Source organism: Chiloscyllium plagiosum, chromosome 1, assembly GCF_004010195.1.
Source record: "Chiloscyllium plagiosum isolate BGI_BamShark_2017 chromosome 1, ASM401019v2, whole genome shotgun sequence".
Lineage (NCBI taxonomy): Eukaryota > Metazoa > Chordata > Chondrichthyes > Orectolobiformes > Hemiscylliidae > Chiloscyllium > Chiloscyllium plagiosum.
The window spans coordinates 91,599,808-91,624,561 of record NC_057710.1 but is presented as its reverse complement, the minus strand read 5'-3'; the positions used below and the strand labels follow the sequence as shown (position 1 = coordinate 91,624,561).

Here is a 24,754-nt window from a genome sequence, read left to right as displayed (position 1 = left end):
TTAGGCATAGCTGACTGCCTACTCTGCTACACGCAGTGTCTGATGTCGAGGTTAGTACCTTTTTATACCAGAACATGACGTCATGGTGTTATGTAAATGTCTTAAATGCAGAGCTAACTGGTCTTGAATCCTTCCCATAGTACAACAGTGCTGGCACAGATTTAATGAATTACTCTTTCCTCTTCCACAAACCTTCATGATTCTATTAGACTTTGTGAATGACTGAAACCCTGGTGGAAAGGCAAAGTTATGAGAGGTGTAAGTGTGAAAAGGAAACTTGACATGCAAATTTAGATTGCATATAAGTGATATATTGGGACTATTCTTCTGACATTTTAAATATTTTGGCAAATGTGTCTGAAGATTTTTAATAACTTTGTGGATTTGGAACAAATCAGTACATCAACGAAATACTAACTTTTATCTTGCCTCATTGCTATCCACAAAATCTATGTCCCAAAACCTAATGTTAGTCAATGATGGACTCTCACTGCCATGTTTGCCAGGCTTCAGAAAGAAACACTGCTTGTTCTTGGATGGAAACCAGTTCAAAACCTGAAGTCATTGAAAGTAATTGATTGCCAGAATCCACTGTCCATCACATCATGATTGGATAGTTGTGCCTCTTTATGATCCTGACAAGCATTCCTCATCTGTAAGTCAGGTTGATCTACAAACAGGAGCAGCTGCGGTTGCATTTCAACATGTGTTTATTCAAAAATCTGAACAAAATATCAGCAACAAATCATTATTCACTGTTTCTTCAAACTTTGGAACTCACTCAGATTTGATAGCATCTGGAATTTTGTCCTTTGCAATGTCTTTAAAAACAAAGCTAGATACTGCTGAAATGCATTTATTGCTCCATATGTTAGACTATGGGAAATTACTTTTTACTACATCATGGTATTTGAGCAATGCTGACTAAACCATATTCATTGTTCGTCTCTAAAATACTTAGGGAAATGGATAGTATTTTGCCCTGAACTGCTGTAAACACATCATTTGAAGTGGGTGATGCTCCTGCAACACTGTTGCACATGTTGATTTTGGTAACATATCTTGAGAGAGATAGAGAGAGAGAGACAATGGATCACTGTTAAATTGTTGAAGTGCATCTTTGCATTATTCATACTGAGAACGTAATGTCTCAGTGATGAAGGAGATACATTCAAAGTGGACGTTGATTCAGGTGGAGAGAGCCCTGGTCAAGTGAATGCTTTATCCAGGATTGTCTGATGCATCTTGTGTTTTGTTGCAAACACTTTCATCCAGGTAAATAGTTACAATATTATTACATGCTAGAGCCTTGGAGATTGGTCTGGCTGTCATCATGGTCTGCAGTCTGCTGTCAGGTACTGCATTGTTATTGTAGATTTATGAACTGAGTTGAAAACTGTGCAATAGCCAGTGAAATACCTGCCTCTGGCCTGTGGTGAACGGCAACTAATGAAGCTTGAATCAAGGATGCTTCTATAATGTTTGAACAGCTGACTTTTAAAATCATAACCACTATCTTCTGTCGTCCCCATTTGTTGTCCAAGAGATTTCTATTGACCAGCTATTTGTTTTGCTGGGGCTCCATGCTGGAATCGTCAGTCAAGTGTTGCCATAGTGTTGACTATTTACATTCTTTCTGCAACACCAGACCTTCTGTTCTTTTAACCGTCAGATTTTGCTCACCTTTGTTTCAGGCACACTCAACCTAGGTAATCTTCAACCTTTTATTTAGAAAAAGCTCTTCAGAATGTTTGACTGATGTTTACTTGGACAGTCACTCAGTAGAGGGGTTGTCTCCTGTTGAGAGGCCGAACTGGAAGTGTTTTCAGTGTGTCAGATAGTTATTTCCATGAGCCACCTCATAATAATACAGCTTCTTGTTTTCGTGTTGAATATGCAGCAGTTGACATGATGCTGTCCCAATTCAACAGTCAAAATCTGCTTAGTTAAAGAGCCAGTCCAGTGCAGAAGAAGTCACAGAACACCACAAAAACATTTCTTGAACTTCACATGAAGAAGTTAGCATTTCAGTATCCTTGGTCACCCGAGAAGGCAACTTGCAAATTACCAACTAACATAATCAAATATAATCAGTTTTTATGTCAAATAACACATATTTATGTTAACTGATGACTATCTTCATTGTGATAAGTTTCAACATTCTTACCTTGTCAGTACTACTTCACCGTATTTCTTACCTCCACCGAGATGGTTGTGTATTTAGTTAAAAATCACACAATCCCAGGTTATAGTCCAATAGGTTTACTTGGAAACACAAGCTTTCAGAGTGCTGCTCCTGACGAAGGAGAAGTGCTCCAAAAACTTGTACTTCCAAATAAACCTGTTGGTCTATAACTTGGTGTTGTGTGATTTTTAACTTTGTCCACCCCAGTCCAACACCGGCACCTCTATACTATTTGTGTACTTAACATGAGGTGCTATACCATGGGGATGATGAATTCTCACAGCATTTATTTCTCCTGTGGGTGCCCCATCACAGCACAGCCTGTCGTGTACTAGCACTGAGACTCACACTTCCCCAGATCCAGTGAGATGACAGCCAGACACTACCCAGCGATTCACAGCTTATGCATCATCACAAGTAGCCAATTGTGCCAGTGACAATTGTGGCAAGTGTGTGTTGGATGGCAGATGCTCTCTCCAAGCCTTGTTCAGCTGGACACAAAGTGCTCAATCCTGAAGAAAGTCAATGAAAATCATCATCATGGAGGGCCAATGGAAAATTTCTGATGCACTGTCAGCATTCCCTGCACTCTGTTCATCATTGCAGATAGCATGAAAGAGTTCATCTCAAGCATGGCTAGGTTTACAGCAGCCGCACCATGAGGAATGTTCTTCCGTGGATACTGTGGGCAGATCTATGCAGCTGAAAGTGACGGCAGTCAAATACATCCTGGTGAGGCATGGCTACCGTTACAGCAGAACTTCAGCAGAGTGTTAAAAGTGAAATATGACGGGCCCCTAGGCAAGATGAATATAGCAGTGGGGATTCTAATGTAATAATTCTATATCTGTCACCCACTCTTAACCAATCAGTTGTTCCTTTTGTCTCTAAGGGTTGACATAATCAGAATGATCATTGTCAGGATTCTCAGGGGATCAAACACCCCAAGGGTTCATCAACTAACAATAACATGGCAGTCAGAGCAGAGATCTGAGAGGGCAGGTTCGGGCTCATCTGAAACCAACCCAGTTGCTCCAGTGTAGGAGCAGTAGGAAAAGGAAGAATGAAGCTTTGTTGTCTCACATGAGAGAATTGATTGCTCAATGATGCATCTGGTAGCCAGATTGCTTTTGTTACAACCCTTTGGGCTTCATTGCTTGGGTTTCCGACAGATGTCATCAGCTTAGTTATAAAGGGATATCCTCTGTCTTCAAATCACTGTCCTTCAAGTCTGCTTGCATATTAAAAGCCATTGGGTAGCTTGGATGAAAGAATCTTGGTAGATACCCTGGAATACAGCACAGAAATCTTTCCTTCTCACATGCTGCATTTTCATACAGGTTACCAATACCCTTAACTGATTCAGAGGTGTGGGGATTGGCAGGAGTGTGGAAAGCCAGCCAGACATTCAAACCTGAGCAGCCAGGCCATCTGACTGATTTTGACTGCAGCGAAGCTGACATACAGTGGGCCTTGGCAAGCATCCTGTAGAACATGAAACAGTACAGCATAGGAGCAGGACCTTCAGCCCATCACATCTGTGCCAACCATGATGCTATTCCAAACCAATCCCATCTGCCTTTACATGAATCCCTACATTGTGCAAGCAGGCCATTGTGTCCACGCTGACTCTCTGAAACAGCATCTCACCAAGACCCATTCCCCTATCCTATCTCTGTAATCCTACATTCCCTATGGATAATCCACCTAACCTGCACATCTTTGGATTGTGGGAGGAAACTGGAGCACCTGGAGGAAACCCACACAGACACAGAGATAGTGTGCGATCGCCTGAGGGTGGAATTGAAGCAGGGTCCCTGGCACAGTAAGGCAGCAGTGCCACCCCTACATAGTCTGTACGTTCATGTGTCAGCCTAAATGCCTCTTAAACTTTGCTACTATACGCACTTTAACACATGCCTTGCAGCATGTTCCAGGCACCTACCACCCTCTGTGTAAAAATGCTTTCCTCACACGTCTCCTTTAAACCTTATCCTTCTCACCTTTAACCTCTGCCCAAATGTATTTGACACTATCTACCCTGAAAGAAAGATTTCAATTATCTACCCAATCCCATGCCTCTCTTATTTTAATTTATCTCTACCAGGTCGCCCCTCAGCCTCTGAAGCTCTCGTGAAAACAATACAACCTCTTGTCCAACCTTTCATTATAAATCCTATCCAAACAACATCCTGATAAACCTCTTTTGCACCTTTCCAAAGCCTCCACATCCTTCCTATAATGTGGCAACCAGAACTGCACACTACTCCAAATGTGGCCCATCTAAATTCTTGTACAGCTGCAGCATGATGTGTGAACGTTTATACTCAATGCCCTGACCAATAAAGTCCAGCATGCTGTACGCCTTCTTTACCTCCTTATACATTTGTGTTGCCACGACAAGGGAGCTATGAGCTTACACCACGTAATCCCTCTGTGTATTAATGCCCCTTTGGATCCTGACATTTACTGTAGACTTTCTTCTTGCATTTGACTTTCCAAAAAGCATTACCTCACACTTGTCCGGATTAAACTCCATCTGCCATTTCTCTGCCCAACTTTCCAACCGACCTATGTCCTGTCATATCCTTTGACAATCCACAATTCCACCGACTTGGTGTCAGCTGCAAACTTACAAATCAGACCAGCTACATTTTCATCCAAATCGTTTATATATACTTTAAATGACAGAGGTCCCAGCACTGATCCTTGCAGCTGGACACAGAACCATTGGCATAAAAACACTCCTCCACCACTACCTTCTGTCTTCTATGACCAAGCCAACTTTGTATCAAACTTGCCAACTCTCCCTGGCTCCCATGTGACTCAATCTTCAGGACCAGAGTCGAGAGTGTGGTGCGGGAACAGCACAGCAGGTCAGGCAGCATCCAAGGAGCAGGAGAATCGACATTTCGGGTATAAGCCCTTCATCAGGAACAAGGCTCATGGGCCGGGAGGCTGAGAGATAAATGGGAGGGGAGTAGGGATGGGGGGAAGATAGCTGAGAATGCAATAGGTAGATGAAGGTGCGGGGGAAGGTAATAGGTCGGAGAGGAGGGTGGAGCAGATAGATGGGAAAGGTGATGGACAGTCAGGAGGGCAGTGCCGGGTTGGAGGCTTGGGATTGGGATAATGTGTGGTGAGGGGAAATGAGGAAACTGTTGAAATCCACATTGATCGCGTGTGTTTGAAGGGTCCCACGGTGGAATATGAGGCATTCTTCCTCTAGGTGTCGGGTGGTTAGGGTTTGTCAATGCTTTAGTAAAGTCCATGTCGACAACATCCACTTCCTACCCTCATCAATCATCTTCATCACTTCCTCAAAAAAAAATCAAGTTTGTGAGATAAGACCACTCCCGCACAAAGCCACAGTGACTATCCCAAACAAAGCCATTCTTCTCCAAATACGAGGCAATACTGTGCTGAAGAAGCTTCTCCAATAATTTCCCTCCTACTGATGTAAGGCTCACTGGCCTATAATTTCCGGGTATATCCCTGTTGCCTTTCTTAAACAAAGGAACAACATTGACTGATCTCCAGTCTTCTGGGACCTCACCTGTAGCTGTAGAGGATACGAAAATCTCTGTCAAGGCCCCAGCAATCTCCTCCCTTGCCCCCCTCAGTATCCTGGGAGAGATCCCATTCATGGGACTTACCATCTTAATGTTTTTCAAGACACCAAACACCTTCTCCTTCTCAATATTGACATGCCCTAGAATATTAACATACCCCTCTCTAAGCATCCCATCACCCTGATTCTTTTCCTTATTGAGTACCAATGTGAAGTATTCATAAGGATCTCACCCATTTCCTCCTGTGGCCACTTTCACAGCCACTGGTGATGCATTGTCATATTGTTCAGCAGAGAGCAGGAGCTTTTTTTTAGGAGCTGTCAGAGAAGTCTCCCAACTCTCACAGGTATTAATAAAGTTGAGTTCTGCTTGTACACCCTGTGACACTGGTAGTTTATTCTACAGTCTTGACCCCTCTGCTGCCTCTACATCCCTCTCTGTTTACGGTCTGCGGGTCTCTCTCCTCGGCAGGCTACTGTTGGTGTCAATGTTTGGCTCATTCCTCCTCCCAGATCCCAGACAGCTTGTCAATCACTCTGACCCAATTCTTACTGCAGTCAAAGAGTACAAACCAAATTCTTACCACAAGTACTGTTGACCCCCCAACCCAGACAGACAGACAGACAGACAGACACACACACACACACACACACACACATATACGTTTGTGGTGTGATTTTGGACTTGCAGAGTTACATTGTACTTTGCTCAAAAACTGCATGAATTCATGTAAAACTCTGTTATCTCACTTTTTAGTTTACAATCAGTCTAAACATTATGACAAAGACAGAGAACACAGGGGGCTAACACCTTCAACGTACTGTCTAGCTAACACCCATTGTTACAGTTAACCAGAGAATGCAACTTTAAAAAAAAGGTTTTGTGATTTACACATGAAAGAAGTGAAACTATCATAGTATTAGAACATAGAACATTACAGCGCAGTACAGGCCCTTCGGCCCTCGATGTTGCGCCGACCTGTCATACCAATCTGAAGCCCATCTAACCTACACTATTCCATGTACATCCATATGCTTGTCCAATGACGACTTAAATGTACTTAAAGTTGATGAATCTATTACCGTTGCAGGCATAGCATTTCATACACTTACTACTCTCTGAATAAAGAAACTACCTCTGACATCTGTCCTATATCTATCACCCCTCAATTTAAAGCTATGCCCCCTCATGCTCACCGTCATCATACTTGGAAAAAGGCTCTCCCTGTCCATCCTAACTAACCCTCTGATTATCTTATATGTCTCTATTAAGTCACCTCTCAACCTTCTTCTCTCTAACGAAAACAGCCTCAAGTCCCTCAGCCTTACCTCGTAAGACCTTCCCTCCATACCAGGCAACATCCTAGTAAATCTCCTCTGTCCCCTTTCCAAAGCTTCCACATCCTTCTTATAATGCGGTGACCAGAACTGTACACAATACTCCAAGTGCGGCTGCACCAGTGTTTTGTACTGCTGCAGCATAACCTCATGGTTCCGGAACTCGATCCCTCTATTAATAAAAGCTAAAACACTGTAGGCCTTCTTAAAAACCCTGTCAGATGAAAGCCTCAACAAACAATTAAGGAATTTTTCAATGTATAATTTCAGTTACATCACACTGTAAACTTTTGTTATAAATTCTGTGTCTGACAATTGTGCCCTCCATAACCACCTGATGAAGGAGCGATGCTCTAAAAGCTAGTGCTCCCAATTAAACCTGTTGGACTATAACCTGGTGTTGTGTGATTTTTAACTTTACACAAGTACTGTGAACATATTCCTACCCAGTGACAGGCTTCTCCAATCCAGGCTCTGAACATCAACAGCAATCATGTAAATATATCACTTTATATTTACAGAGTTAAAAATCACACAACACCAGGTTATAGTCCAACAGGTTTAATTGGAAGCACACTAGCTTTCGGAGCGACGCTCCTTCATCAGGTGATTGTGGAGGGCTCGATCGTAACACAGAATTTATAGCAAAAATTTGCAGTGTGATGTAACTGAAATTATACATTGAAGAATTGATTGTCTGTTAAGCCTTTCATCTGTTAGAATACAGTGATAGTTTCACTCCTTTCATGTTGTGTGATTTTTAATTTTGTACACCCCAGTCCAACACCGGCATCTCCGAATCATTATATTTACAGAAGCACAGAGACAAAGAAACTAGGAGCAGGAATTGGCCATTCAGCCCATCGATAACCTGCTTCACCACTCAGCATGGTCATGATTCATCCTTTAATTCAGTGCCACATACCCACTCTGTCCCCATTCCCATGGACACCTTTATTATTTAGAAAACTATTTACTCATTTATTTCTTGAACATAATCGCTTATTTTCACAGACTTCAGTCGTAGAAAATTTCACAGGTTCACCACCCTGGAAATGAAGAAATCTCTCCTCATCTGAGTCATAAATGATCTGCCCCATATCCTGAGACCATGACCCCTTTACTTGGACTCTCCCAGTCAGGGCAAACAATTCCTGCAGCCAGACTGTTGAGCCCTGTCAGGCTTTTATTCCAAACACCTAATGTTGTACCACCGAAGGAAGGAACACTGCTCCGAAAACTAGTGCTTCCAAATAAACCTGTTGGACTATTACCTGATGTTACATGATTTTGAACAATATAAAACATGGCAGCGTTCAAAGAATCACAATAAATATGAGCAAATGGGATGAATGATATCACAGGCAGTGCTGCTAGGGGTACGGACATTTGCAATTGGCACACTGAGAACTTCCGGGAGATGTTAACAAACATTGTCAAAATTTGAATGCAGCTTAAAATATTGCAAGAACTGAGTAATTAACATGTTTTATTTGCTAAATCCCTTCTCCCAACAAGGAGAGATGCAGCCAGTCAAACTCATTTGAAGCAAACCTGGAAATCACTGGCTTTAAATTGGCTACTAGCACAGTTTTAACCTCTTGAAATCTCCACCCGGTCCACTGCAAGTTTGTCAGTCACCCGCTGAAATTTAATTGTGGAAATACATACAAAGTGCATCCGACAAATTTTAAGTCGTTATATAGCAGTTCTCAGCACTCAGTTAGGACAAAATAGGGGCTTCTGGGCAAATCTCAGGATTTAAGAGTGGGGATAGGATAAAATCCCCCGTGTCCTTGGTCTGCATTCAGAAGAACAGGAGTGTGATTCATTTTATCATCTGTCTTTACTGATTCCGAGTAACAGAAAACTCTCAGAGACTCCCCACAGCTGCCAATCATGGTCCATCAGCAAGGGTTAACATGCAATTTGAACTAAAGTGGAGACACTTTACAGGTCTGGAATAATTTCATTTCATAAGCGCTCAACGCTTAGATTGTGGAGATCAGATGGGACAGAAAATAAAGCCAGAACAGTAACCTCATTGGGCTGCTCGTAAATTCCTGCAAAATTGGTCCATTTCATAGGCAAGGGTCCAGAAACAGGTCAGAGACTACAGGGCTGAGTTTTAACCCCAAAGGCCTGGGGGTGCCTTCATGTAAAATGCTGTAACCTTAAAAATTTAGAGCTTGACTTGACCTGCTCATCTTGGTGTTGATTAGTGGTATGACAAGGGAGGAAGAGTCAACCTGCTCACAGGAAGCACGTTGACCATTTAAATATCTTAATGAGATTGGCAATCTCAGATACAATAATTAGAATCCCTACAGTGTGGAAACAGGCCCTTCAGCCCAACAAGTCCACACTGATCCTCCAAAAAGTAACCCACCCAGACCCATTCCTCTACATGTATCCCTGACTCATGCACCTAATCCACACATCCCTGACCACAATGGGCAATTTAGCATGGCCAATTCACCTAACCTACATATCTTTGGATTGTGGGAGGACACCAGAGCAAGCATACGCAGACATGGGGAGAATGTGCAAATTCCACCCATATGGTGGCCTGAGGCTGGAATTGAACCCAGGACCCTGGAGCTGTGAGGCAGCAGTGCTAACCACTGGGTCACTATGCCACCCATACATAATATGTTTTGCAGTGTTATTTGTGGCTGCTTTAGGTTTCCCAAGCTTCATGAAGACCAATAGCAGGAGTTCGGGAAGGATAACCACCCTTGGCGCCTTGCCATGTCTTGGCACACCTCAGGGCCAAGGATAAGACTCCTTGCCATTCCCCCCATCACACATTTCCTTGAGTAAAATTAGGTGACCTACTTGTGATGGCAGCCTGCTGCGGAGTGAGTGCTCCCCGACTGAAAACCAAACCTGTCAACCAAAGGAATCTCCAGGCTGTCAAAATAAATTGTGGGCGGCACGGTGGCACAGTGGTTAGCACTGCTGCCTCGCAGCGCCAGAGACCCGGGTTCAATTCCCGCCACTGAAAACCAAACCTGTCAACCAAAGGAATCTCCAGGCTGTCAAAATAAATCTCCACAGCAGATAATGAAACCCAAACTGCAGGATTATCTGACAGAAACTCCACAACTACCTACCTGTGAAGGTCCAACCACACTATCAGCCATGGGAACAAGACAGGCTGATATATGAAAAAAAAGAGAGGGAAGAGAAAGGGAGGGAGAAATGAGGGGGTGGGCTGAGAAATGGGGAGAGATAAGGAGGGAGGGAAGGAAGTGGGAAGGAGAAGTGCAAAGCGGGCAGAAGGGAAGGGCGAACAAGAGAGGGGGAGGGGATGGAGGGAGAAAGGAAAGGAAGGAAGGTGGAGGGAGGAACAAATAGGGAGGGGAGGTGGGAAGGAAGGAAGGGAGAAAAAGAACAAAATAAAAAGGTGAGAAGGAAAGAGATGGAGGGAGGGAGAAAGAGATAGAGAAAGGGATGATATTTGAATTTTTAGAAATGCTATCCACTTGGCATCTGTTGCTGTAGAAACCACAATAAGTTGTAAGGTTCTAGCATCAGGAACACAAAGTATTCTGAGAATCACTGTTGACAATTACAGAGATGTAAGAGGCAATCCTAAACTGAGAACTCACAAGGTATAAAGTAGACTTTGTGCAATCGTGTAAACTGAATTAACAAGTTGGCCGCTCGTTTTTTGTATCTGTAAATTCTCCTCTGTTGATTTTGAGAAGATTGTGATATAAAAATACGTTATGCAGAATACAATAGGTTTGAAATTATATTTATGCATATTAATGTACAACACTTAAATAGAACACAAATTTTCTTATGAATAATGCAAGAGGTGTTAACTTACTTTAAATGGATAAGCATCTCTGTTAAGACCATGCATTTAGATCAAAGTTAATTACTAAGTTATAAACTAAAAATAACAAATCATTAGGCTCAAAATTATGGAACAAATGTTGTCAAATTAACAAGATCAAACTGAAATACTCACAGCTCCCAAATTTCAAGGGACAAGCATGTGCATCCATTGGAAAATCCTCCAAGTGCATTGGACATTCTGCTTGGACAGTAAGCCTGTGGGAACACACATTCAGTGACTAGATACAAGTACTAGTGTTATATAGCATGCCATGAATATCTTTATTGCAAAGGAGATGGAGTTTAAGAGCACAAATTCTTGTGACAACTGTCAAGGGCATTGGTTCAATCACCATATACCACTTTGATCCCCATCCACTGGAGTCTGCTCGAGAAATTCACTTGGTTCATCCCTGTAATGAAGGAGCTACCTTATGAGGAAATATTCAGTAGTTTGGGCCTCTGCTCATTGGAGTTTAGCAAAATGAGAAATAATCTTATTCAAACATAAGGTTCAGAGGAGCATTGAGAGGGTAAATCCTGAGGCTGTTTCCATTTAAGAGGGAATCGAGGATGAGGGGCACTGTTTGAAAATAAGGAGTCGCCCAAAAAGGAGGAAAACATGAGGAGTGTTTTTTCTTTTTCACAGAGGATTATTAATGTTTGCAAATCTCCATCCCAAAGTATAGGGGAGACTTTGCCTTTGAACATATTCAAGGCTGAATTGTGTAGTGTTTTGTTCCACAAGGGAATGATATTGGATTATTGGAGCAGGCAGGAAAGTTGAGTTAAGGCAACAATCAGCCTTGACTTTATTTGAATGGTGGAGCAGGCTTGGGAGCCTACCCCTGCTTCCATTTCAAATAGCCTCATGTCCAAATCCATGTTATCAGAATTACATTGCATTATTTCTAAATCTTACAGCCCACATGCTGTTGTAACTGACATTTTCAATAGAAGAATAAGGCTAATTCAACCAGCAGAATTTTGTTTTACAGGTTTTACTAATATTAATAGATATACCAGAGAGTTTGCTTCTTTAGACTCATACGGTCTCTGTTGTACATAAAGTGACCTTACTGTACTTTAAGGATACCGATTAATCAATTTGTCACAGCAATATGACATGACGTCAATAAAATAGAAATGCACCCTCCTACTGTTCCAATTTTGTTCAAATCTCCAATTACAAATCACTTGTACTTCGTATATATTTATAAGGCAAAGCTAAAGAAAACTAAATTAGTGCACTGACTTTAACAGTAAAACATTTTGATGCTTTTAACACATTTTTCATGTTTCTCTGTAAATGAATAATTTTACACAACTCAATTTGACCACAATAAAATAAACACTTTCACTGCAGCTTATGCAAAACTTAGAAATAAGGTAAATAGAACACAGAACATGGAATATTACAGTGCAGCGTAGGCCATTTGGCCCAAGATGTTGTGCTGTCCTGTGAAACCAATCCAAAGCCCATCTAACCTACACTATTCCATTTTAGTTCATATGACTATCCTATGACCATTTAAATGCTCTTAAAGTTGGCAAATCTACTTCTGTTGCAGGCAGTGCGTTCCATGTCCCTCCTACTCTCTGAGTAAAGAAACTACCTCTGACAGCTGTTCTATATCTATCACCCCTCAATTTAAAGCTATGTCCCCTCATGCTAGCCATCACTATCCAAAGAAAAAGGCTCTCCCTGTCCACCTTATCTAACCCCCTGATTATCTTATATGTCTCAATTAAGTCACCTTTCAACCTTCTTCTCTCTAACGAAAACAGCCTCAAGTCCCTCAGCCTTTCCTCGTAAGACCTTCCCTCCATACCAGGCAACATCCTAGTAAATCTTCTCTTCTAAACCCTTTCCAACATTTCCACATCCTTCTTATCATGCAGTGACCAGAACTGTACGCAATACTCCAAGTGTGGCCACACCAGAGCTTTGTACAGCTGCAACATGACCTCGTGGTTTCAAAACTCAATCCCTCTACCAATAAAAGCTAACATACTGCATGCCTTCTTAACAACTCTTTCAACCTGGGTAGCAACTTTCACAGATCTATGTACACGGACACTGAGATCTCTCTGCTCATCTACACTAGCAAGAATCTTACCATTAGCACAGTACTCTGTATTCCTGTTGCTCCTTCCAAAGTGAATCACCTCACACTTTTCTGAATTAAACTCCATTTGCCACCTCTCAGCCCTGCTCTGCAGCTTACCTATGTACCCCTGTAACCTGCAAGATCCTTCAGCACTATCCACAACTCCACCAATCTTAGCGTCATCCGTAAATTTACTAACCCATCCTTCTGCGCCCTTATCCAGGTCAATTATAAGAACGACAAACAGCAATGGACCCAAAACAGATCCTTGTGGTACACCACTAGTAACTGAACTCCAGGATGAACATTTCCTACCAACCTCCACCCTCTGTTTTCTTTCAGCTAGCCAATTTCTGATCCAAAACAATAAATCACCCTCAATCCCATGCCTCCATATTTTGTACAATAGCCTACTGTGGGATATCTTATCAAACACTATTTACTGAAATCTATCTATACCACATCAACCGCATTACTCTCCTCCACCTGTTTGGTCACCATCTCAAAGAAATTAAGAAGGTTTGTGAGGCATGACCTATCCTTCACAAAACCGTGTTGATTATTCCTAATCAACCTATTCCTTTCTAGATGATTATAAATCCTATCTCATATAACCCTTTCCAACACTTTACCCACAACCGAAGTAGGCTCTATAATTAATAGGGTTGCCTCTACTCCCCTTCTTGGACAAGGGACAACATTTGCACACCTCCAGTCTTCTGGCACTATTCCTGTAGACAATGACGACAGAAAGATCAAAGCCTAGAATAAATCCTATCTGGCCCAAGGGATTTATCTGTTTTCACATTTTCTAGAATTGCTAATACCTCCTTGTGAATCTCAATCCTATCTAGTCTAGTAGCCTGTATCTCAGAATTTTCCTCGACAACATTGTCTTTTTCCAGTGTGAATACTGACAAAAAGTATTCATTTAGCGCTTCTCCGATCTCCTTGGACTCCACGCAGAATTTCCCACTACTGTCCTTTATTAGCCCTAATCCTTCTGTAGTCATTCTTTTATTCGTGATATACCCATTGAAAGCTTGAGGGTTTTCCTTGCTCCTACCTGCCAACAACTTCTCATGTCCCCTCCTGACACTTCTAAGCTCTCTCTTTAGGACTTTTCTGTCTAACTTGTAACTAAAGAGCCCTAACTGAGCCTTCACTTCTCATCCTTATATAAACTGTCTTCTTCCTCTTGACAAGAGTTTCAACTTCCTTAGTAAACCACGGCTCTCTTGCTCAACCACTGCAGTAGCTGTTCCTTGAATAAGCTCCACATTTCAATTGTGTTCATCCCCTGCAGTTTCCTTCCTCATCCTATGCATTCAAAATCTTGCTTAATCGCATCGTAATTGCCTTTCCCCTAGCTATAACTCTTGCCCTGCGGTATATACCTATCTCTTTCCATCGCTAAAGTAAACATAACTGAATTGTGGTCTATATCATCCAAATGCTCACCTACTTCCAAATCTAACACCTGGCCAGGTTCATTACCCAGTACCAAATCCAATGTGGCCTCGCCCCATGTTGGCCTGTCTACATACTGTGTCAGGAAGCCTTCCTGCACACACTGGACAAAAACTGACCCATCTAAAGTACTCAAATTATAGTATTTCCAGTCAATATTTGGAAAGTTAAAGACCCCATAACAACTACCCTGTTACTTGTGCTCCTATCCAGAATCACTTTTGCTATCCCTTCCTGTTCATCTCTGGAACTATTTGGAGGCTGACAGAAAACTCCCAGCAGGGTGACTTCTCCTTTCCCACACTACCTCAGTAGTAGAGTCTTCAAACACCCTTTCTGCCACTGTAATACTGTCCTTGATTAACAATGCTACACCTACCCATCTTTCACCCTCTTCTCTGTTCTTACTGGAACAGCTAAGTCCCAGAACCTGCAATAACCATTCCTGTCCCTGCTTTATCCATATCTCTGAGAGACGTGAGAATAGTTAGAAGGATACTAACAAGCTTCAGAAGGACATGCACAGAATGGTGCAATTGGAAGGCACATGGCAAGTGAAATTAAACATGAGAGTGTGGTACAATTTATTTTATGAAATGAATGCAGGGGCAGGAAATCTAAATGGTACAATTTTAAAAAGGAGCTCAGGACTGAACAGTGCTGACATAAGTAAAGCAGCTGTCGGTGAGTCAGAGCTCAGACTCCTGCTAACTTCATGTCGGTCCTGAGGTAACTGGATCCCCAGATCGCATCCAACATTAGAGTCAGGTATTTGGTGGATTAGGAGGAGCGTGGGTGTGAGGGCCAGTGGCAATAGGAATAGCAGCAATTGGCTTATTTAAATGCCACCTCTGACAGCATATTCAGCAAAGTTACTGCTTGGCTTGGCCCTGGAGGGGGTTAGGTGCTTAAAGAGTTTTGACTGCATTTGACAAAAACATATCAACAGTTTTGAGCATTTTTTCTGTCTTTATTCACAAAAGGTGGACAATGCCTATCTAACTGCAACAGTTGAATTCTTGCTGAAGAGCATACTGGGCCTTAGCTCTCAGAGCTGTCAGAACAATTTCTAGACTACAGGTTTAGAAGGATGAATAGAAGGAATGAAAGGTCTACATTTGAGAGATGGGTGCATAGAGCTGCTTAGCTACAATGTCTTTTCTACTGCTCTGAATCTTCCTTGTCTCTATACTGATTAGGACATAGCAGTGATTTAATGGGGTCTGCAAGAGTGGGACATGCGATGACTGTGACAGGGTGACTGACATCAGCTGTTTTCCTAATAGAGCCTTCAAATTTAAAGATTACCTCAGCAGTTAGTTTGCATCAGTTTGGGCTTCATGATATCTATCAGCACTTTCTTTCTTGTAACATATTTACAGTCCTTGAACACGCAGGGAGCAGAGAAGATTTACTAGGATGTTGCCTGGTATGGAGGGAAGGTCTTACGAGGTAAGGCTGAGGGACTTGAGGCTGTTTTCGTTAAAGAGAAGAAGGTTGAGAGGTGACTTAATAGAGACATATAAGATAATCAGAGGCTTAGATAGGGTGGGCAGGGAGAGCCTTTTTCCAAGTATGGTGACGGTGAGCACGAGGGGGCATAGCTTTTAATTGAGGGGTGATAGATATAGGACAGATGTCAGAGACAGTTTCTTTACTCAGAGAGTCGTAAGGGTATGGAATGCTTTGCCTGTAACGGTAGTAGATTCGCCAACTTTAAGTACATTTAAGTCGTCATTGGACAAGCATATGGATGTACATGGAATAGTGTAGGTTAGACGGGCTTCAGATTGGTATGACAGGTCGGCGCAACATCGAGGGCCGAAGGGCCTGTACTGCACTGTAATGTTCTATGTTCTATGCGCGACATGAGGCAGGCTGCAGAGCTGGGCTAAAAAATGGCAGATGGAGTTCAACCTGGATAAATGCGAAGTGATGCATTTTGGAAGGCCGAACTCGAATGCTGAATAAAGGATTAAAGACAGGATTCTTGGCAGTGTGGAGGAACAGAGGGATCTGGGTGTGCAAGTACATAGATCCCTCAAAGTTGCAACCCAAGTGGATAGGGTTGTCAAGAAAGCATCTGGTGTTTTGGCTTTCATTAACAGAGGGATCAAGTTTAAGAGCCGCGAGGTTTTGCTGCAGCTCTACAAGTCCTTGGTGAGACCACACTTGGAATACTGTGTCCAGTTCTGGTCACCCTACTATAGGAAAGATACAGAGGCTTTGAAGAGGGTGCAAAGAAGGGTTACCAGGATGCTGCCTGGACTGGAGGGCTTGCCTTATGAAGAAAGGTTGAATAAGCTCGGACTTTTCTCTCTGGAGAGAAGGAGGAAGAGAGGAGACCTGATCGAGGTATACAAGATAATGAGTGGAATAGATAGAGTCAATAGCCAGAGACTTTTCCCCAGGGCAGGATTGACTGGTATGAGGAGTCATAGTTTGAAGATATTAGGAGGAAGGTATAAAGAAGACATCAGAGATAGGTTCTTTACGCAGAGAGTTGTGAATGCATGGAATGCATTCCCAGCTGTGGTGGTGGAAGCAGAGTCATTGGGGACATTTAAGCGACTGCTAGACATGCACATGGATAGCAGTGAATTGAGGAGTGCGTAAGTTAAGTTATTATATTTTACATTAGGATTAAACCGCGGCATAACATCATGGGCCAAAGGGCCTGTTCTGTGCTATACATTTCTATGTTCTATGTTATAATGATGCCCCAACTTCCGGATAAAGCCACACATGAGAAGCTTATTCACATCCATTTAAAGCTTTCATACAACAGTTTAGCACAGTTTGTCTGAGACGAGTGATTTGTTTGGTTGGACTCTGAGAGACAAGGGGAGGGAGCAGGAGCATGGCAGCTGACACCAAGGCTCAGGACCAACAAGGTGAGTCAGCTGTGAAGGGATTGTGGAGGAAGTTGGGGGGTGTAGAAGAGGGATCTGAGGAAACACAAAGGTTGGGAGTGGAGGTGGGTTGAGGAAAGATAAGAAAAGGAGGGACTTAAAGGGCTGATTCAGTCATGTTGAAATGTGTGTCCATTTCAGGCTTTTGCCTGGAAGAGTCCTTACAAGCTTCGAATTCATCAATAATATTTCAACTCTTCCTACTAAGAGCAACCTCCAATAATTTTCTTTACAATGTAAGGAAGCAAGTCAGCTGAATCAACAAGCTCAGCTGTGTCTCAGAGTGGTAAATGCAACACTGAACATTAATATACATATTCAATAAAAGAGTAAATGCAAAAGATACCAATGTTTCTTCCACAGCAAAGGAATGTCTCTAGCTCCCCTTTCACCAATACTGTGTGCCAACCATAAGGCATGTTGTATATTTAGTTCTTTGACTAAGTTAGTTTCAACAAATAATGATAATGCTCATATGAATAAAGTAAAACCAACATAAAGTGTATTAATTGCAAGTAACATTTAAATTTATTAAACACATATACCAGCTTCTTGCTGCCAAAGAATCTTCAGCAATGGTAATGCAATTGGACAGGAGAGATTGGGCCATGATGCACAGTCTCCCTGTTTGTTCAGGACCCTCTTTTAAAGTCCTCACATTCATGTTGCATTATTAGTTGATAACAAGTTTCTGCACTATAAAGCTTTCCTGCTAATAGTCACATGTGTCTCACACACACGCCACTGGCGTTTTAAATTCTCATTGTAATGGCAAGGAAATGAAGAAAAAGGTAGAGAGCAGAAATGACGCACACTTCCAGTTCCACCATTGGAATGCCACGCATGGCCACAGTTAAGTTTCTACCCATAGTGTTCATCAGTTTCGTCCACAAATAATTGCAATTATGAGCTAATAGTGAGTAAACATAATTCGTACCATTTTCAGGGCTATGGCAATGGCCTGTACTGCAGTTAAAAGACTGTTGAAACAATCCAAAATTTTAGTTATTTAAAAGTTTTTTTTCTCTCTATCATATGTACCTCTTCATTAACACTAGTTTTGGGGTAGGGACATTGGACATTAGCTGAGTTGCAGAAAGAATATTTGCAGCTTTTAAATATTGAACATTTTACCTCATTGTGTATAGAAGCTTCCCATCATCTTGGATTCGTAGCAGCTTGTTTGGCATGGTCATGTTATGTGCCACTGACTTCTTGCCATTATAAAAGAATGTGTCTGGTGTCCATATCTTACTGGCCATCAGGTTGTTCAATCGAAGAATGTTCATTGGGCCCTTAAATTTAAGTCTTTCATCTTTCCAACTTTGTCGAAAGAACACATCGATCGTGTATTCCTGTTAACATCAATCAGTTTATCAGAACAGTAGATACATCTCATTAGTAAAGTATGTATGCAGTAATATTTTCACCACATGATGGGAAATCAAGATCAAATGCTAGTTTCTTTCTGTTTTCTGATAACACCTTAAGAAACCATTCTTCAAATTAAAGAAAGATGATCTTATTTAGATAGTAAGAATATGGGAGTGCAGCTTGAAAATAGGAATCTTCTACTCAACAACATTATATGTCACTGTTGGTATAATTCAAATATAATAGTTACATCACTTTTGAAACTTCAGCATTGTTAAACAGTTCTGAAAATCCCTCCATAATGTTTTTGATCAGAATTATAGTGAACAGCGAACAACTGTTTTCCTTTAACTTATTTATTCTGTCCATTTATTAATCTTGCAAATAGTAATCAACATTATAATACCTTAAACATTAAAGATTACAACAATTCTACGCATTCTGGTTTCTTGATGTAAATTTGATTCCGTTTTTTGGTATGTAAGTAATGTCACTCAACAGGTAAACTACAGGTGAATGCTCTGCAGACAAAACTTCAAATGAATTCATATTCAATTAACTAATTAAAAATTCAATTGAGTAATAAGCATGTGAAATTGAAAGCAAGTCTTAATAAAGGCGCCACGAATCGATCAGCGATTGTGGTAAACTTCTATCTGGTTTATTAATATCATTTTGGTAAAGAAGCATGTTGCCCTTATCTTGTCTGGGCTACATGTGACTCTAGATGCACAGCAGCATGACTGACTCATAACTGACTTCTGAAATGGCCCTAACTGAGCTACTGAGTTATGCTATTGTGGATAACACTAAAAGGAATAAAACGAGAAGGATTGCCTTACAAAATGGCAATGGCACACTCAGCACTGCAAAGTCATCCTTACTAATAGCTGAAGGCTTTTGTCAAAATTGGGAAAGGTGTCCTACAGGGTAATTAAGGCAGCAGTCTACCTTAGGCCTGGATTATCAAAATGATGTAGAGTTTTTCTGTTGCTGGGATAGTGGCAGAAGGGGCCAAAAACCAGCCGAGCCCCACACTTGGTAGCCTCTGTACCCATCTGGAGTCCCTCAGTCAGACTCCCTGAGAAACTGGCCTCTCCGCAATGGAAATCCCAACTCTCAAGGCAATTTCTTACAGTTTGGATTTGCAGTCTACACTCCCAACCTAGGAACGAAATCCAGATCATCGGCATATTGACAGAATCAATAATACCTTACAGCCAATATCCCAGGTTCCAATATCATAATTCCTGCATAAATCCCATACAGTTGGGAGGACAGACTCAAATGGAGGAGGTGGCAAGTTCGAATGCAACTTGGAAGGAGTTGCCTTGGGAGTCATTAAGACTGACTCTGGACCCCATGAAATCTCATAACTTCACCTTTGTCATGGACAAGGAAACTTCCTACTGATTATTACTGAATACATTCCCTCATCTGATGAATCTTGGAGGAAGTACTGAGGGCGACAAGGCATAGAATGTACTTTGATCAGATGACAATATCCATTGTCAAAATGGTGGAACCATAAAAATATAGCAATTAGGAGCAGGAGTGGGCCACTCTGACTCATCAACAGGATCATGTCTGCTCTTCTATCTGAAAGTCATAATCCCATCACAACCCCATAACCCCTGATACCTTTTGCCTCTAGAAATATGTATATTTTGAAAAATATATATTCAATCATTTGGGCTCTGTGACCAGATGTGGTAAAGAATTTCACGTGTTCACCATTCTCTGAGTGAAAATATTTCTCCTCAACCCAGTTCAAAATGGCTGACTACCACTGAGATTGTGACCAGTTGTTCTAAACCTGGGAAAACATTGCTCCTGCATCTAGTCTATCCAGCCCAGTCAGAATTTTAGACATTTCAAAGAAATCCCCTCTCATTTCAATGAGCAGAGGACCAAGAAATCCAAACTCTTCTCATATGTCCATTCTACCATCCCCAGAATCAATCTGGTAAACCTTTGCTGCACCCCCACTATTGACCAGAATGGCTGAATCATCTGAGACAGGTGATGAGGGAACAAATTTGAGGATCAAAAAAGCCTACCAGACCTTGTCCTCATCAAACTAACTGTCATAGATTCATTTGTCCTTGACAAAATCGGTAAGAACCACAGAATAGGTTGGAAAGATCAGCACAATCCATCTTCACACTAAGCTTACCCTATGCTGTGTTATGTGGCACTACCACCATGCTAAATGGGTAGAGTCAGAATACATAGAGCAACTCAAGACTGTCCATCCATGAGGGGCTGTGGGTCAACAACAAAAACACTGTGTTCAACTACAACCCTTAACCTCATGGTCTTGTATACATCCGTTTCTATTACTACTATCAAGCTGGGAGGTCAATTCCTGGTTCAAGGAAGTATACAGGAAGGATTGCCAGGAGCAGCATCAAGCATACTTAAAACTGAGGTGTCAACTGGTGAAGCTACAACAAAGCTACAACAACTTGTATGCCAAGAGATAGAGTAAAGGTCAAAAGCCTAATTCTGTTAATCAATAAGAAATTTTCCAACCAACAGATCAGATTTTAGCTCTGTATTCCTGCCATATGCAGGGGTGAATGTTAGTAGACAATTAAACAGCTAACAGGAGGTGGCAACTCCATAACAATCTCTATCCTCAATGATGGAGGTGCCCAGCAAATCCATACAAAAGACGAGACTGAAATAGTTATAACCATCTTCAACCGGAAGGCCTGAGTCATTACCATTGGCCAAAAGCTGAAATGAACCAACCATAAAAATTCTGAGACTACAAGAACATATCAGAGGCTGGGAATTCAGAGGCAAGTAATTCGCTGCCAAAGGAACAAGTTACTTCCAATGCACAGTAGTAGCAGTGTACCATCTCCAAGATGCTCTACAGAAATCCACTCATCTAATAAGACCTTTCAAAATTGTGACCTCTAACTCCTCGGGCAAAGGCAGCTGATAGATGGAGACAGCACCATCTGCAACTTCCCTTCCAAGTTACACACCATCCTGACTCAGAAGTACATCACTGTTCCTTCACTGTCGTTTGGTCAAAACCCGAACTCCCTCCTTCACAGCTACGCGTGCACCTACACCAGCTGGACTGGAGCTCACTGCCACGTTCCAGCTCAACTATGGTAGGGCAACAAATTCTGATGCCCACATCTCATGAAATAACATTTTAAAAACATTGTGAAAGTAGCATGTGACTAATAACAATGTCATAATTGCAATTAACAAATAATCACAGAAGTGTTAAGGTGCAGAGGGAGCTATTTGGCACATCATGCCTGCACTGAACGAACCATCATTGCCTCGTGCCAATCTCCCACATTTTACACACATCCTTGCATACTATCATGCTACTTTGATCCAAACAATTATCATAATAAACATTACAAACATGTCCATCATTATATTGCCATAATGCTTTTGTAATTATAATTCATAACATTATGAGCGTTTGCTATAGTTATTGGCAAAAAGGGGTCAATTTGATTTACCACAATTGTCAATGACATTTCTTGTCGTATTCATCAGAATTTATTCAGCCATCCTTGGTTAACAGAATTAGACTTCTGACTTTTTCTAATTAGAAACTGTAGAAATGTCGGCTATTATCTCTGTTACACATCTTTGGTACTAAAAATGAATAAAGCAATGCTTGAAATAGATCTGTTTACTTAAAATGTGTGATAAAGTTATCCATTCTTTTATATGCACAATACAAATATAAATCCTGTTCAGAAAAAGAACAATGTCTCTGAATGACAGACAGTTTTATCTATTTGCCTATAAAGTATGATCACCCCAAAGAAGCAAAAAGAATTGGATGCTGGAAATCTGAAACAGAAGTGGAAAGTTTTGGTCATACCAGAAAGTCTGGACACATTACTAAAGAGTGAAAAAAAGAGTTTGCGACCTTTCATCAGAAGTTAGAAATGTGCTACATTTTGAGCAACTGACAGAGGGAGTGTTGGAGGAAATGCAGATGAAAAGAAACATCTGTGATTAGGATGGAGAGAATAAATAGCAATGTATGCCATGGTAGAAAATGAGAAGAATAGGGATAGTACATGAAAGCAAATAAAACATGTCCAACTAAGTTGCAAATTGTAGGAGAGCAGCTCTCTGGATGCAAAGTCGAGGGGTTTGCAAAGAAACTAGAGGGAGAGAAAAAGCAAAAGCCAATACAGACAAAGGTTATGATTCAAAATAGCTCAATTCAATATTGAGTCCAGAAGGCTGTAAAGTGCTGAGTCGAAAGATGAAATGCTGTTCCTCAAGCATTGGAACAACGAGGCATGTCAAGGCCAGAAATCTCAGAGTTCAAGCAAGGCAGATAATTGAAATGACAAGTAAATGGAAGCTTAGACTCGTGCCTGCAGATTAAACAAAGATGTACTGCAAAGCAGTCTTCAAGTCTGTGCTTGGTTTCCCCAGTGTAGAGGAGATCACATCATCAGCTAGAAATACTACAGACTAATTTGAAAGAGATATAAATAAATCATTGATTCACTGAATGTGTGAAGCCTTGGATGGTGAGAAGACAGATCTTATATCCCTTATGCTCTTATGGAAAGGTGTCATAAGAAAGGGAGGTGACTGAGGTGTGAACCAGGGTATCTTGGAAGGATATAATCTCTTCTCAAAGCTGAAAAGGTTTAAAGCATTTTTTTAAAGTGGTAGAAGATCCAGGGCTCTTGATTTTGTAATATTTCCATTGTGATTATGTGAGAAACATTAGCAGGTTGGACTGAGACTTTGATAAAACTGTTCTTGGCTTTGAATTGCCCAGTTCCCTTGTTGTATGAGGTCACAATTGGGGAAGAGGTCCCTTGTTGTATGAGGTCACAATAGGGAAGGGGTTCGTCAATAGGGAAGGGGTTCGTTCTGGTAAAACCAGAAGCCCAGGAAAAGCTTCTACCTGCACCTGATAAGTCCACTTGTGCATAACTGAGCAAGGCCAAAGCCCGAGTTCCAGTATTTGTGACATTAGAGAGGCATCTGATCACCAAAGGATGTTTGCAAGCCTTGGATTAAACTGCCAAGCATTTCTGCCAAGTAGTACTTTTAAAAAAACATGGACTCCTCAGAAAGATAATCAATAACATATTTTCTTAAACTTTTTCAGAAGGGAGGAATCCAGTCTTGATCTCTGACTGCTCAGGTACTCTGTTGCTGCATTGTGTGGCCTCCTCAGTGGCTGGGTACATGATTTGTGTCCTAACATTTCCTGCATGTTTTCTGTGGCTTGGTGGCAGAAGTTCCAGAAAGTTACATCTTAGCACTAATCCTAAAATACAGCATTTTTCTCCCATGAATTCTCTTTCTTGCAATATTTTATTTCATCAATTAATATCTTTGTGAAGCAATTCACTGGTTATTACTGTAGAAACGTTTAACAGTAATTATATCCCATCAGATATAATGGATAATTTTGTATTCACTTGTGGAATGTGAGTATCATTGGCTGGCCCAGCATTGATTGCCCGTCCGTAGTTGCCCTTGAGAAGATGGTGGTGAGCTGCCTTCCGAATCCTTGCAGTCCATATGCTGTAGGTAGACCAACAATGCCATTAAGGGTAGACGTGGGTTTTTTTTCCAAGATTTAGTCCTAACAACACTGGAATAGTGATATAATTCCAAGTTCTCTGGGGGGGAACTTGAAGGTGATAGTGTTCCCTTGTATTAGCTGCCTTTGTCCTTCGAGATGGTCGGGGTCATGTGTTTGGAAAATGACAATGATCTCTGGTGTATTTCTGTAGTGCTTCTTGTCAATAGTATATACTGCTGCAACTGAACATCGGTGGTAGAGGGAGTGGATGCTGCGGGGGTGGTGCCAATCAACCAGGCTGCTTTGCTCTGGATGATGTCAAGCTTCTTGAGTGTTGTTGGGGCTGCACTCATTCAGACAAGTGAGGAGTATTCCATCACACTCCTGACTGGT

General features: G+C 41.5%; 1 protein-coding gene across 7 annotated transcripts in view; it reads right to left on the bottom strand.

The window, feature by feature from the left end:
* gabra2a (gamma-aminobutyric acid type A receptor subunit alpha2a) overlaps positions 1-24,754 on the bottom strand; it is a 254,455-nt gene that overhangs the window by 73,297 nt on the left and 156,404 nt on the right. For all 7 annotated transcript variants that reach the window (XM_043691791.1, XM_043691775.1, XM_043691784.1 and 4 more), the window contains 2 exons: positions 18,571-18,791; positions 11,077-11,159 (listed from right to left, as the gene is read on the bottom strand). In XM_043691791.1, the coding sequence (XP_043547726.1) occupies positions 11,077-11,159; positions 18,571-18,791 (304 nt within the window). The remainder of the gene's footprint in view (positions 1-11,076; positions 11,160-18,570; positions 18,792-24,754) is intronic.